The sequence below is a fragment of the Xyrauchen texanus genome, chromosome 4, assembly GCF_025860055.1.
Source record: "Xyrauchen texanus isolate HMW12.3.18 chromosome 4, RBS_HiC_50CHRs, whole genome shotgun sequence".
Classification (NCBI taxonomy): domain Eukaryota; kingdom Metazoa; phylum Chordata; class Actinopteri; order Cypriniformes; family Catostomidae; genus Xyrauchen; species Xyrauchen texanus.
Window position 1 is genome coordinate 32,348,657 of NC_068279.1, and position 13,585 is coordinate 32,362,241.

Sequence of the window (13,585 nt, forward strand, 5' to 3'; positions counted from 1 at the left end):
ACTATTTCGCTACTTTCTTATCTCTTTATACTCCCTTACATGTCATTAATCTGTAACACATGGCCTCTTGTGGCATATTTTTTTAGAACTGAATGTTTTGGTATTGATGTGCTAAAATGCCTAGCTGTAATCCAGTTCTATTTTTATCACTTTCTTGTTATATTCAATTATTTTCTTGCCTTCTTTTCTCTAGATAAACATCATGCAGAGTGAGACCATCCAAGATGTTGTCCTGTTAGATCCTCGTTGGCTGTGTAGTAATGTACTCGGCAAGCTTCTCTCCATTGAAACCCCCAAAGCGATCCACCATTACCGTGGCCGCTACCGCATTGAAGAACTCCAAACCCTCGTCTCTGAAGGCGATATTGATGAACTTCTTCAGGTGTTGGACGCCATGGATATATGTGCACGTGACTTTGCCAACCCAGGTATGGTTGATATCCCTGCCCTTATTTGCACAGGTGGCCTGCAGCACACCTGGACAGACGAAGAAGACATTGAAGGGGAAGACACGTTGCTTTATGGTGGAGTACGCGTGGTTCCTGCAGAGCACTTGGCGCCTTTTCCTTGTGGACTCTTCCATAAGCTGCAAGTGAACTTGTGTCGGTGGAGCAGGCAGCAAAAGCCTGAGGTTGAAGCTGAGGATGTTCGGTTGTGGAGCGGAGGAGCTCGGGTTGGACTTGGTGGTGCTGAGGCTCTAGTTCTGCTTGTTAACCACGGACAGGGCATGGAGGTACAGTTACGAGGACCTGAAGCAGACCCTGGACGTTGCTATGCTCTGTTGGACACGTTGTGCAGCATGGCTGAGGGTCTTTTGGCTGCTACGTTGCCTGGTTTGCTAACTGCCCGACATTATCTAAGCCCTCAGCAGCTGCGGGAGCACCACGGCCCTATCATGCTCTACCAACCGAGGGACTTTTTCCGCGCTCAAGCACGCAGCGAGAACGCCCTATCCAACACCATGGGTGGCTATCATGAGAGCTTTGTTAGTATCGTCACATTAGGTTGCACCCAGGTCTACAAACAGGGTTGTCTCGGTAGAAAGGTGCCCGTGGCGGAGATCAGTCATCTGGCCAGACGCAAGCTCTGCCGCCTGCTGGATCCACCCGACGCCCTTGGAAAGGACTGGTGTCTGCTTGCCATGAACTTGGGTCTCAGCGAGCTGGCTGCTAAATACAGTTCCGGTACCAATGGGACTCCGCCTGCAGAGCCCCTTTCCCTCCCCAGCCCAACAGCAGTGCTTCTGCAAGAGTGGAGCCAGCGACCAGATTCAACCATAGGCGTTTTGGTTGCTAAAATGCGGGAACTTGGCCGTCGCGATGCAGCAGATTTCCTTCTTAGATCTGCACCGGTGTTTCGGGTCAATGTGGAGATTCTGGGCACTCCGCCAGAGCCCTACAGCCCAGTGTGCAATGGGGGCGGCACTTCTTACAACTCCATCAGTTCCGTGATCTCTCGTTAGCTTCACACTGTCTGTAAAGATATGTGCAATTAACCAGTGGAGTGTTGTTAAATCTCAGCTTCCTGGTCTTTTAAGACTGAAGTATTTGAATCAGATATTACGTTCATGTCCATGCTGTTGCCCTTTGTATGTTCTTTAATGTTCATCCTCGATATCTCTGAAACGTTGCCTTTGTACATTTTTCCTGCAAATCTTTTATCGATTGTGTCACATTCCCAAGGCTAAACTGCAGAAGAGTTTCTTAAAATGTAATTATTGAATATAAATTCTGAAGCTTGCAATTCTTTTATATATTCAGACAACCATTCTAGGGAAATTATACAAAATTTGATGACTGAATGATAGATCACCAAGTGCTCGGCTGTATTAACTGATAGAGAGATAATTATTGAAACAATTGAGTGCCTTGAAGATTGTAAGCTATTGTCAAAGAGCCATCTTTCTAGAATTCAAAATTGGATGTGCTGTGTGCCACCTACTGAGGCCACATCCACACTAATCTATTTTAATTCAAAAACTCAGTTTTCAGTTTCCTGAAGTCATAAAACTCCAAAGTACTGTATGCAGTAATGTAGAGCTTTTTCGAAACACTGTTTACAATGGTGGAAAATGCTGCTCTAGTGTGGATGAGAGGAATAAATGAAGTTAAATCAATGCTTTTTTAAACAAAAATGTATTGGTGTGGACATGGCCTGAAAGTAAATTAGTTTAAAGGTGTTTCAGGGTTTACCCTTCCTATGAAACCTCTTAATGAACATATCTCTGGTGAAACAATTAATATCTCAAATATACAACAAAAAAGTGGGGTAGTTTAACTGTACTGCCTTAATGTTCCTTATTGCAGCTAAAAGGCATCATTTTCCAGACAGGGTTTTAACCGACAGATGCACAACAGAAGCACAAACATTAGTTGAAACACAAATTACATGTTAGCTTATTTTTAAGGCTAGCGTCCCAGTGTATTTGCTGACATTCACATTTTTCATACTTATGTCACATTCACTTTTGTGAAATATTGTGGTTTTGGAAACTTGGAAATAATGACATACCCCAGGCATTTATTTTTTATTTATTAAATTTTTTTTTATATATAAAATTATGTCTGCTGCAGTCTGTTGATTAATCATGAGTATTGTTACAATTGTTCATCTGTTATATCAATATTTTCTGTTTCACACATTTGCACTGTTGTTGTGCATTTAAGGCAAATTTATTTTGTACTGACTTTACTCTGGAGAATTAACTATATGAACTATATTTTAAGGGATTGAAATTGGGTATAAATTTCAAAATGTTTTAGCATTTGCATTAAAAATTAAGAGCTTTAGTTAAGTTGTACCAACGATGCTGTTCTGTGGTTACTAGAAATATCTAAATGCATAACTGTCCATCATTTCTGATTGGTTTGTATGGAGTGTGGTATGTCGGGCACAAATGCATTGACAACTTGAAAGCTGTAGATGGCAGTAAAGACTCATGTATATAAACGTATGTATATAAACGCATCACTCATTTGCTTTCCTTGCTTCCCAGACAGCTGCAGCTTCATCTCTTTTAATGTTTGAAAAATTACCAAGAACTCTGAACTGTCCCATGTCCCCCAAACCTTTCACGTTTTCTTAAAATCACCAACAATCTCTTTAAAAGGGAAAATGGGGTATTGTGTTCTCATTCCAAAAGGCACATTGTTACATTGTGATTAAGTCTGTATTATGGAGCTCTTTCTCTGTTTAGCTGTGGTCGAGATTCACGATTTCCCCTATTAAGACACTTAAGTGGGTTAATCAGAGCGGAATTTATCCTGTTGTATTTAAGACTTGTACAATCACCTCTATTTATATTATGTTCTGAACGCATGTCTCTGAATGCCCTTAATACTTCCTTAAATCTTTACAGTGTACTAAATTTGTTATAATAAATTGTTTAATCAATGAATTTATTCACTGTTTTTATTTTAATGTTAAAAAAATATCTTGCATTGTTCATTTTATCATGCTGTAACACCCCCTGATTTGTATATGCTATATGCTAATTTTCAGAACAAGGAAGTATTGTATAGTATTGTATAGGCAAAGGGATTGACCCATATTTTGCCCATAAAAATTATTCCTTCCACACATTGGTCTAGATTATGTAATTTTGTAAAAGCATTTCCAGTAACAACCCATGTGCTTGGAAGTTTTGTCAAATACTGAGAAGTGCCTTCCAGTGAATTCTGATCAGTTAGCTTCTGCATGTATGCTCTAAGGCAGTATCTCCAAATCAACTGTGAGAAACCGGGCCCAATGAAATGAAAATAATCATGACAGTGCTGCTGATGAATAATTAGTCATGTGAATTGTCATGGAGTGTTGCCTGACTGAACTTGCATTATTCAGCACATACTGTAAACATCACCACCACACCTCTATTGCAACATTCAAGTTTTAAAAAAGCCTAGAGAGTGCGGTGTAAAAAAATTATCTTAAGAAGCTTTTCCCATTCTCTTCTGTTAACAGCTTGGTTTGTGGTTACCTGTAGAACAGCAAAATGACATGTAAACATTTAGTAACTTTGTAGTACTAGTGTAACAACTTGCTGTGTCATATTAACCCTTTACCATAAGTGTAAATTATTGCTAAAACCTATTGTTCACAGTAGATCAATTGCATCTCTTTTAATTGTGGTCGATTTTGATCATCAATGGCAGATTTAGGATGATGGGTTTGAGTGGTAACTGAACAATCTTCCTATCTACATCTATTGTGTGTCTCTTGTGACAGACATGGCCATTAATCAAAGTGTGCTTTCCTCTTTGTTTATATGTAGATTGAACACCACTCTACCTCGCACCTGATACGTTTTGCAGTCAAGCTAAACAATCTGGAATGCTGTTACAGAGTCAAGTTATAGGACTAGATTAAATTCTCGACACAGATAAACTGATTAAAAAAATCAATATATGATCTTAAGTGAATCTGGTCTTGGCTGGTTTTACTCTCTTGATGGCTGAGCGGGGTCATGCAAGTTCAATGCATTTATTTTTAACTTTGTAGGAACATATAGTGTTCCATGTGAATAGTTGAGAATACCTCTTAAAATAGAGCGCCTCTTGTTAAATAATTTTTGTGAATGAACTGGTCAGCTGCTGTTAACATTTTAGCTGGATATTAATCCACACAGCATTGTAAGACGTTAGACGGAGATGGACTGCATTAGAAATTGACTTTTTCACAAGAGTTCATCAGCTTTAATAGTTACATTTTGTGGAGAGGTTGTTTATTTGAACATCATAACATATAATGGCAAAGTTAATAGGATATATTAATGAAATACTTCCAGGTTCAATAAGAGTTAAGCTCAATCGACAGCATTTGTGGCATAATGTTTTTTTACCACAAAAATTTAGTTAGACTACTTCCTTTTTTTAAAACAGAAAAAATCAAGGTTACAGTGAGGCACTTACAAAGGAAGTGACTGGGGCACATTTTTGGAGGGTTTAAAGGCAGACATTTGAAGCGTATAATCTTTTTAAACCACTTCTGTTTATTCTTCTGTTAAATCTCATCTTTCTGTATACTGTAAAGTTGTAAATCATCATTTGTACAATAGTTGCAAAATTGTTTATAACTTTACAAGAAAAGGATAGTAAGCGATTTGATTACAAGTCATGCTAACATTGGATATTGCTTAGGTCTTGTGGCTATACTTTTGAAATGTTTAAGGATTAGCAGGGGGGCCTGGGTTGCTCAGTGAGTGAAGGTGCTGACTACCACACCTATATATATATATATGAGTGGTGGTGACGTAGTGGTGGCGTAGTGGCTAAAACACAGGGCTGTTAATCAGAAAGATCACTGGTTCTAACCCCACGGACACCACCATTGTGTCCTTGAGCAAGGCACTTAACTCCAGGTTGCTCCGGGGGGATTGTCCCTGTAATAATTGTACTTTAAGTCGCTTTGGATAAAAGCGTCTGCCAAATGCATAAATGTATGTAAATATATATATATTTGTCAAGTCAAAATAATATTTTGTGGAAATCAAATTTATGCAAATGAGATTGAGCTTTAATTGTATTTAACCTGGAATATTCCTTTACATTTTTTTTGTTTTTAAAGGAATATTCCGGGTTCAAAACAAGTTGAGCTCAATCGACAGCATTTGTGGCATACGTTTGTTTACTAGAACAACAACAACAACAACAAAAACGGATTAACACAAACATCTGGAAATTTCATTTTTATTTATTTTGAGTAGATTTGTAGCTAGTTGCTACTCTTTGTTGTCAAGTTTGACTTTGGGCTGTTAATTTGTTCTACTTTGATGCAGCGTATTTTATACATGTGCAAGTACAAGTTTTTTGTACTCAAGTACAAAAAGTCATAACCCATTTATTCGTGATTTATTGAGCTGTTTGCTTAATAAAGCCACATTGTTTTTCTGGATGAGTAAAATATCATATGACGCGAAGTCATCACGTGCTAGCTGGTCACATGCTGTATATGACGTGTTCTTCGGGGGCGGGAACAATAGATCCAGAACAAGAATCTCGACCAATGAGAAATTGAGGAATTTAGCTTCAGCAGCTGCTGATATAAAATCTGTTTATAAAACCTAGTGCTCTCCTTTACAACGAAACCTTTTCATTAGAATTTCTGCAAAACAGGGTGAGTACTCTAGTTTGTACAGGCTGTTAGTATGTTATTTTTCCATTGTTTTAAATAAGTGGATATTTTAATGTTACTGTTGTGTATGGTTTAAGAACGTTTTGCTTTATTCACAATAGAATGGACCTTGTTGACTGTACTGCCTCGCAATACACGGTTTTTACATTACTTTTGTTTTTGTCACGTATTTGTTTCGCGCATAAAGCTTTTTTATAACCATTTCTCAAAAAATCGCTACAATAGTTACCGTTTCGATCTCCGTGTTTTCGCTTTGTTTTCTTTTCCTGGGAAACTGGGTTAGAACCCCCCAGATCTCGTGACTGCCGCTAAGGGAACATTGTATTCCATTCTGTGTCTGTAGTCCCATGTAAACAAATATATTTATAGAGAACCGCTACTAAGACGAAACTATGCGAAATTGGGAAGCGTTTGTTCTTTATCTGATTACTAAAAAAAACAGTCTGTGCTCTGCGGTATTTGTTGCATTTCAGACTGTTTCACGATTAATGCTTCCCCACCCTTTAGATTACTCAGTTTATTTGTTATTGTGTTATTACTATTCATCATAATGTAATTACCTACCGTTTGTTGCTTGCATGTTTGTAAACAAAGATTCCGTGACAGTAACTTTATCTGCAAGGCTGGAAATACATACCAGACCTTTAAAATATATATTACAGTGAGGTGACCGTGGAATATCTGTTTTGTGACATGTCTGACTCTGCTACTTTGTTTTCTTCAGTGTTTTCATCATGAGGATGTATTTAGCGGCGTTCACACTGTGCCTCAGTGCAGTATTTGCTGCACCTACTTTAGACAAGGAGTTGGACGACCATTGGGATCAGTGGAAGGCCTGGCACAGTAAAAAATATCATGAAGTAAGTTGTAGAGGTTCATCACTGTCTCAGTTTTCACTAGCAACTTGAAAACTAAACGTGAAAGGGAACTTGTTAATATTATCTCTTCTTAACACAGAAAGAGGAGGGGTGGAGGCGAATGGTTTGGGAGAAGAACTTGAGAAAGATCGAACTGCACAACCTCGAGCACTCCATGGGCAAACACACTTACAGACTCGGAATGAACCACTTTGGTGACGTGGTAAGACTGAAAAACCTAATTTCCTTGGATTTTTGCATGCTGATTTGGTTAATCTCCATCAGGAATTATCAAATGCCTCTATATCCACAGACCCACGAGGAGTTCAGGCAAGTAATGAATGGCTACAAGCAAAAGAATGAAAGGACATTCAAGGGATCTCTCTTCATGGAGCCCAACTTCCTGGAGGTCCCAAACAAGCTGGATTGGAGAGAGAAGGGATATGTGACTCCCGTGAAAGATCAAGTGAGAAATTACATAAATTTCACTTGAGCCTTTTCTCCTAACTGCTTAAACTGCAGAAATAGGGTGCCTACGTACTTCGAAATCTGAGCCATGGCTTGTTATTTTAACACTATAGGGAACAAACAAGTCTGACCACTTTAGATATGATATGTATATGCCATTTTGTGTCTGATAGATCATAGCTTTCGATGTATGTGCTGGTATACCCAAAAGTAACTCGCAATAAATGTAGTTAGCTGACAAAACAGCATACATTAATCCAGTTTTAGAAGAAATGTTTGAAATCCTATATATGTGAAGTCCTTAATGTTTTTGTCTAAGCAATTTCAAACTTGAATTTTACAGGGTGAATGTGGTTCTTGCTGGGCCTTTAGCACTACTGGCGCCATGGAGGGTCAGATGTTCAGAAAGACAGGAAAACTGGTCTCTCTGAGTGAGCAGAATCTGGTTGAATGCTCCCGTCCTGAAGGCAATGAGGGCTGCAACGGAGGTCTCATGGACCAGGCCTTCCAGTACATCAAGGACAACAATGGGCTTGACTCAGAAGAATCATACCCTTACTTGGGAACTGTAAGCCTATTACATTACTTAATATTGATTACATAATTATTTCAATGAATTTGCTAGAATTGCATTTACAGTATCCAACCAATGCTTTTACAATAACATACATGCTAATAACCATGTTACTATCTTTGTATTTAGGATGATCAGCCATGCCACTACAATCCCAATTTCAGTGTAGCTAATGACACCGGATTTGTTGACATTCCCAGTGGAAAGGAGCATGCTCTAATGAAGGCTTTGGCCGCTGTGGGGCCTGTGTCTGTGGCTATTGATGCTGGACATGAGTCTTTCCAGTTCTACCAGTCAGGTATGCATATTAGTCACCATGAGTCACCAACATGCATACATTAGCTAAGCCTACTTACACTTGTTAGTAAATAACAGGATTCCTAGGATGGGATTCCTGATGCAAACTAATCTAGTCCCATTGAATGAGTTGCATTTTGATTTGCACTAACTGAATTACATCTCTTGTTAGGTATCTACTTTGAAAAAGATTGCAGCAGCGAGGAGCTCGATCATGGTGTTCTTGCCATTGGTTATGGCTTTGACGGTGAAGATGTTGATGGCAAGAAGTACTGGATTGTCAAGAACAGGTAAGAAGACCATTTATTTTGCATTCAGATCGAACCCTGTTACTTACTCAAGGATGGTCAAAGTTTAAAAGCTAACCCAATGTGTTTTTCTCTTTTCTCTAGCTGGAGTGAGAACTGGGGTGATAAAGGATATATCTACATGGCGAAGGACAGACACAACCACTGCGGTATTGCTACAGCAGCTAGCTACCCACTTGTCTGAAGAAGAATACCTCAAGTATCAAGAAATAGCATCAGAAGACCATATTAGTGTATCAGGAGCCTGAGTGGCTCACTGAAACCCAGTGTAGTGAAAAAGTAGTCACTTGACACAGATGACTGTTTGTATTGCAGTCTGAATAAGACTGGACTGTCAGAGAAAAAACCTTAACGCTATTGTTATTGAGTGACACTGTTTTAGGGAATTTTGCAATTGTTTTTGGTTATTTGTTGCCACTGATTATAGTTGATTTTGCCTCAATGCATTGTAAATACATGTTTCTCACTGTGAGTCTAAATGTACAAATCTTTTATTTCTACTACCTTTATGATCAATAAATATATTAAAAAAAAACTACAACTGTCTGGACTGATGTCTTACGTATCGGTTGCAAAACTGTTTCAAACTTTCATGAAGTTTTGATAACTGGTTAAGATAAAAACCAAGCAAATAATTCTCCAAACTAGTAGGGTACAATGGGGTAAAAGGCTCCTTTTGATTTGATTTTCTCCCAAAACACTAATCAGCATCAAAAACTACTACACGATTCTCCTAAACACCTTTGTCACAGTACACTGCAATACTCTTGTGTGAAATGTCTAATGTTTGATTTTGAGGTCAATTGATCTAATATTTAGTCATTATGTTCAATACACACAGTGGATATAAAAAGTCTACACACCCCTGTTAAAACAAAATAAATCATAAATGAAAAAATTACAACCTATGCAATGCCACTGAAAATTAGTAGAATAAACTAACTGCATAAGTGTGCACATTCCTGAACTAATACGATTTGAAGCACCCTTTGATTTTATTACAGCACTCAGTCTGTTTGGATAGGAGTCTATTAGCTTGGCACATCTTGACTCTTCTTTGCAAAAATGTTCCAGATCTGTCAAATTGCAAGGGCATCTCCTGTGTACGGCCCTCTTCAGGTCCCCCCATATTTTCTATAGGATTCAGGTCTGGGCTCTGGCTGGCCCATTCCAAAACATTAATCTTTTTTTTTTTTTTTTTTTTTTTTGCTGAAGCCATTCTTTTGTTGATTCTGAGGTTTACTTTGGATCATGGTCATGCTGAAAGATCTCTTCATTTTCAGCTTTCTAGCAGACACCAGAAGGTTCTGTGTCAAAATTGACTGGTACTTGGAGCTATTCATGATTCCCTCCACCTTCACTAAAGCCACTAAAGAAAAGCAGCCCAAAAGCATGATGCTGCCACCACCATGCATCACCATTGGTATCGTGTTCTTTTGCCGACGTGTGGTGTTGTTTTTGCACCATACATACCTTAAATTTAAAATTTTGGGTAAAAAATCTTGGTCTCATCAGACTTTTCTGTTTTTTTTTTTTTTTCATCAGAAAAGGCTTGTTCTTGCCACCCTGGCCCATAGCCCAGACAGATGAAGAATACAGGAGATAGCTGTAGGTAGCAACCAGTACTTGCCAGAAAGAGCTGCAGCTCCTTTGATGTTGCTGTAGGCCTCTTGACAGCCTCCCTGACCAGTTTTCTCTTTGTCTTCTCATCAATTTTGGAGGGATGTCTTGTTCTTGATAATGTCATTGTTGTGCCATACTTTCTCCACTTGTTGATGACTGTCTTCACTGTGTTCCATGGTACAGTGCATCCAGAATGTATTCAAACCACTTCACTTTTTCTACATTTTGTTATGTTACAGCCTTATTCCAAAATGTATTAAATTCATTATTTTCCTCAAAATTCTACAAACAATACCCCATAATGACAAGGTGAAAGAAGTTTGTTTGAAATCGTTGCAAATTTATTACAAATAAAAAAGCATCCTGTTTCCACTGATCATATTTGAAATGTTTCTACAACTTGATTGAAGTCCACCTGTGGTAAATTCAGTTGATTGAACATGATTTGGAAATGCACACACCTGTCTATTTAAGGTCCCACAGTTAACAGTGCATGTCAGAGCATAAACCAAGCCTTGAAGTCCAAGGAATTGTCTGTAGACCTCCGAAGCAGGATTGAATCGAGGCACAGATCTGGGGAAGGGTATAGAAAAATGTCTGCAGCATTGAAGGTCCCTATGAGCACAGTGGCCTCCATCATCTGTAAATGGAAGAAGTTTGGAAACACCAGGACTCTAAGCTGGCCGCCCGGCCAAACTGAGCGATCCGGGGTGAAGGGCCTTAGTTAGGGAGGTGACCAAGAACCCGATGGTCACTCTGACAGAGCTCCAGCGTTTCTCTGTGGAGAGAGGAGAACCTTCCAGAAGAACAACATCTCTGCAGTACTCCACCAATCAGGCCTGTATGGTAGAGTGGCCAGACGGAAGCCACTCCTCAGTAAAAGGCACATGACAGCCTAGAGTTTGCCAAAAGGCACCTGAAGGTCTCTCAGACCATGAGAAACAAAATTCTCTGGTCTGATGAAACAAACATTGAACTCTTTGACCTGAATGGCAAGCGTCATGTCTGGAGGAAACCACCGCTCATCACCTGGAGAATATCATCCCTACAGTGAAGCGTGGTGGTGGCAGCATCATGCTGTGGGGATGTGTTTCAGTGGCAGGAACTTGGAGACTAGTCAGGATTGAGGGAAAGATGAATGCAGCAATGTACAGAGACATCTTTGATGAAAACCTGCTCTTTAGCACTCTGGACCTCAGACTGGGTTGAAGGTTCATCTTCAAACAGGACAACGACCCTAAGCACACAGCCAAGATAGCAAAGGAGTGGCTACGGGACAACTCTGTGAATGTCCTTGAGTGGCCCAGCCAGAGCACAAACTTGAACCCAACCGAACATCTCTGGAGAGTTCTCAAAAAGGCTGTGCACCAACGCTCCTCATCCAACCTGATGGCGCTTGAGAGGTCCTGCAAAGAAGAATCTGCCCAGAAACTGCCCAAATATAGGTGTGCCAAGCTTGTAGCATCAAACACAAAAAAAAAGGATGTGAATACTTATGTACATGTGATTTAAAAAAAATAATATTTTTTTTATAAATTTGCAAAGATTTCAAACAAACTTCTTTCATGTTGTCATTATGGGGTATTTTTTGTAGAATTTTGAGGAAAATAATTAATTTAATCCATATTGGACTAAGGCTGTAACATAATAATAAAATGTGGAAAAAGTGAAGCACTGTGAATACTTTCTGAACGCACTGTATATCTAATGCCTTGGAAATGTTGGTGTAGCCCTCACCTGAGCGATATCTTTCAACAATGAGATCCCATTGATGCTTTGTAAGCTCTTTGTGGACCATGGGTCTTGTAGTAGCATGCAACCAATTTTAAACCATTTCAGGTGAAGACAGGTTTTTACTATTTCACAGGAGCTTGATGATTGGTTGATTCTGAATACAGCCACATACCCAATTATGAAAGAGTGTGCACACTTATGCAGTTAAGTTATTCTAAGTTTTCAAATTTTTTTCTCACTGAAATGTATCACTTTGTGTCATTGCATAAGTTGTCATTTTGATATTAAAGGTGCAGCATTTCTGATTTGATTTATATTTGTTTAATTATTTACATCACTAAAACCTGCTGTTTTAACAGGGGTGTGTAGACTTTTTATATGCACTGTGTGTGTGTGTATACAGGTATATATATATATATATATATATTTATAAATTCAATAACTGTCCAGTAAGTGAAAGGATAGTATTTGGGGTAAAAAGCCCTCCTGTTTCAGGGGATAAAGGCCCCTCTTAAACACATTGTGTTTTCCTAATTATTGGTAAATAGTTTGGTTATGAAAAACATTCAAAATTGACTGATCCAGTCACAATGGAGTTTCGTTTGTTTATAGAATACTTGAGATGTAATGAAATGTCAAATGTGATCGAAATGAACAAGAAATGATGCACCCTTTTCTGAAGTGGTTGTTTTGAATAAGCATTATCTCAATTTGTTACTCAAAAATGCATCTTGCTGTCTTAAAAAATATTCACATACAGTAAATTGACAAATTGTGCCCTATATCTATTGCCTCAGTATCTACACTATATCTATATTAACCCCCTAGGGGGCCTTTTACCCCAGGTGTTGGATAAAAGGTTCTCTCGTCACATTTAAACAAAATAATAATTTTACTCAAAATAACCTTCTGTTGTTATTTCTTTTCACACAAATGATGTTACTCCATCAATATTCATTGAAAATACATGTATTTCTTGAATCTTGACACACTTTGGGACCAGAATAAAAGCTAATTTTCCTTAAGGTGGGCCTTTATCCCAGTTGTACCCATATCTAGGCCAGCTTCCACAGGAAGTAAGCTGCTTCTTATCTATATGACTGAATGGTATTGTCTTTACTGTAATGGTTTCTTAGACTTTATCCCAAGCTGCAGAATATGTTGGATCAATATATAATTGACATATATGATGAGGGTTTTTAAAGAAAGAAAGAAAAAAAAGAAAGGGCATTTTTGGAAACACTGCATGTCATAATGCGTGCCAGGGTTTTGTTTTTCACCATACCTGTTATGATCTTCTGTAGAGAAGATCTACAGAATCTACTAAATCTGTCAAAGCCATTCTTACAAGCAACAAAGGAGATGGCCTTATACCTGATATGTGTAATTTTGTCAATGTTAAAATTCTTTCTCGTATTCCAGATTAATATCAGAGTCAACTACAGTACAAGTAGTGGCACAACCTATCCAACCCAAGACCACAACATTGACTTAAACAATGCTGTGAGTTTTCTGGAATCTGTTTGAAAACAGTATTATTACAATTCCATTAACTGATGCTAGTGGCGCAAAAATTACACACATCAGCTTTTGTT

The 13,585-nt window shown here is 38.5% G+C and overlaps 2 protein-coding genes across 5 annotated transcripts in view; both read left to right on the plus strand.

Moving 5' to 3' along the window:
* The window catches only part of LOC127635863 (death-associated protein kinase 1-like), a 120,700-nt gene extending 117,250 nt beyond the window's left edge, over positions 1–3,450 (plus strand). For 2 of the 4 annotated variants that reach the window (XM_052116135.1, XM_052116126.1), the window contains exon 25: positions 194–3,450. In XM_052116135.1, coding sequence (XP_051972095.1) covers positions 194–1,462 — 1,269 coding nt within the window. In that variant the 3' untranslated portion in view covers positions 1,463–3,450. The remainder of the gene's footprint in view (positions 1–193) is intronic. The other 2 variants (XM_052116116.1, XM_052116144.1) reach the window with 2 other exon arrangements.
* Positions 3,451–5,963: 2,513 nt separating this feature from the next.
* On the plus strand, positions 5,964–9,163 carry LOC127640109 (procathepsin L-like). The gene is made up of 8 exons (XM_052122514.1): positions 5,964–6,111; positions 6,854–6,989; positions 7,087–7,209; positions 7,300–7,452; positions 7,798–8,022; positions 8,158–8,326; positions 8,498–8,615; positions 8,718–9,163. Exons 2-8 carry the CDS (start codon positions 6,864–6,866, stop codon positions 8,815–8,817), a joined length of 1,014 nt encoding a protein of 337 aa, XP_051978474.1. The 5' UTR covers positions 5,964–6,111; positions 6,854–6,863; the 3' UTR covers positions 8,818–9,163.
* Positions 9,164–13,585: the final 4,422 nt, after the last annotated feature.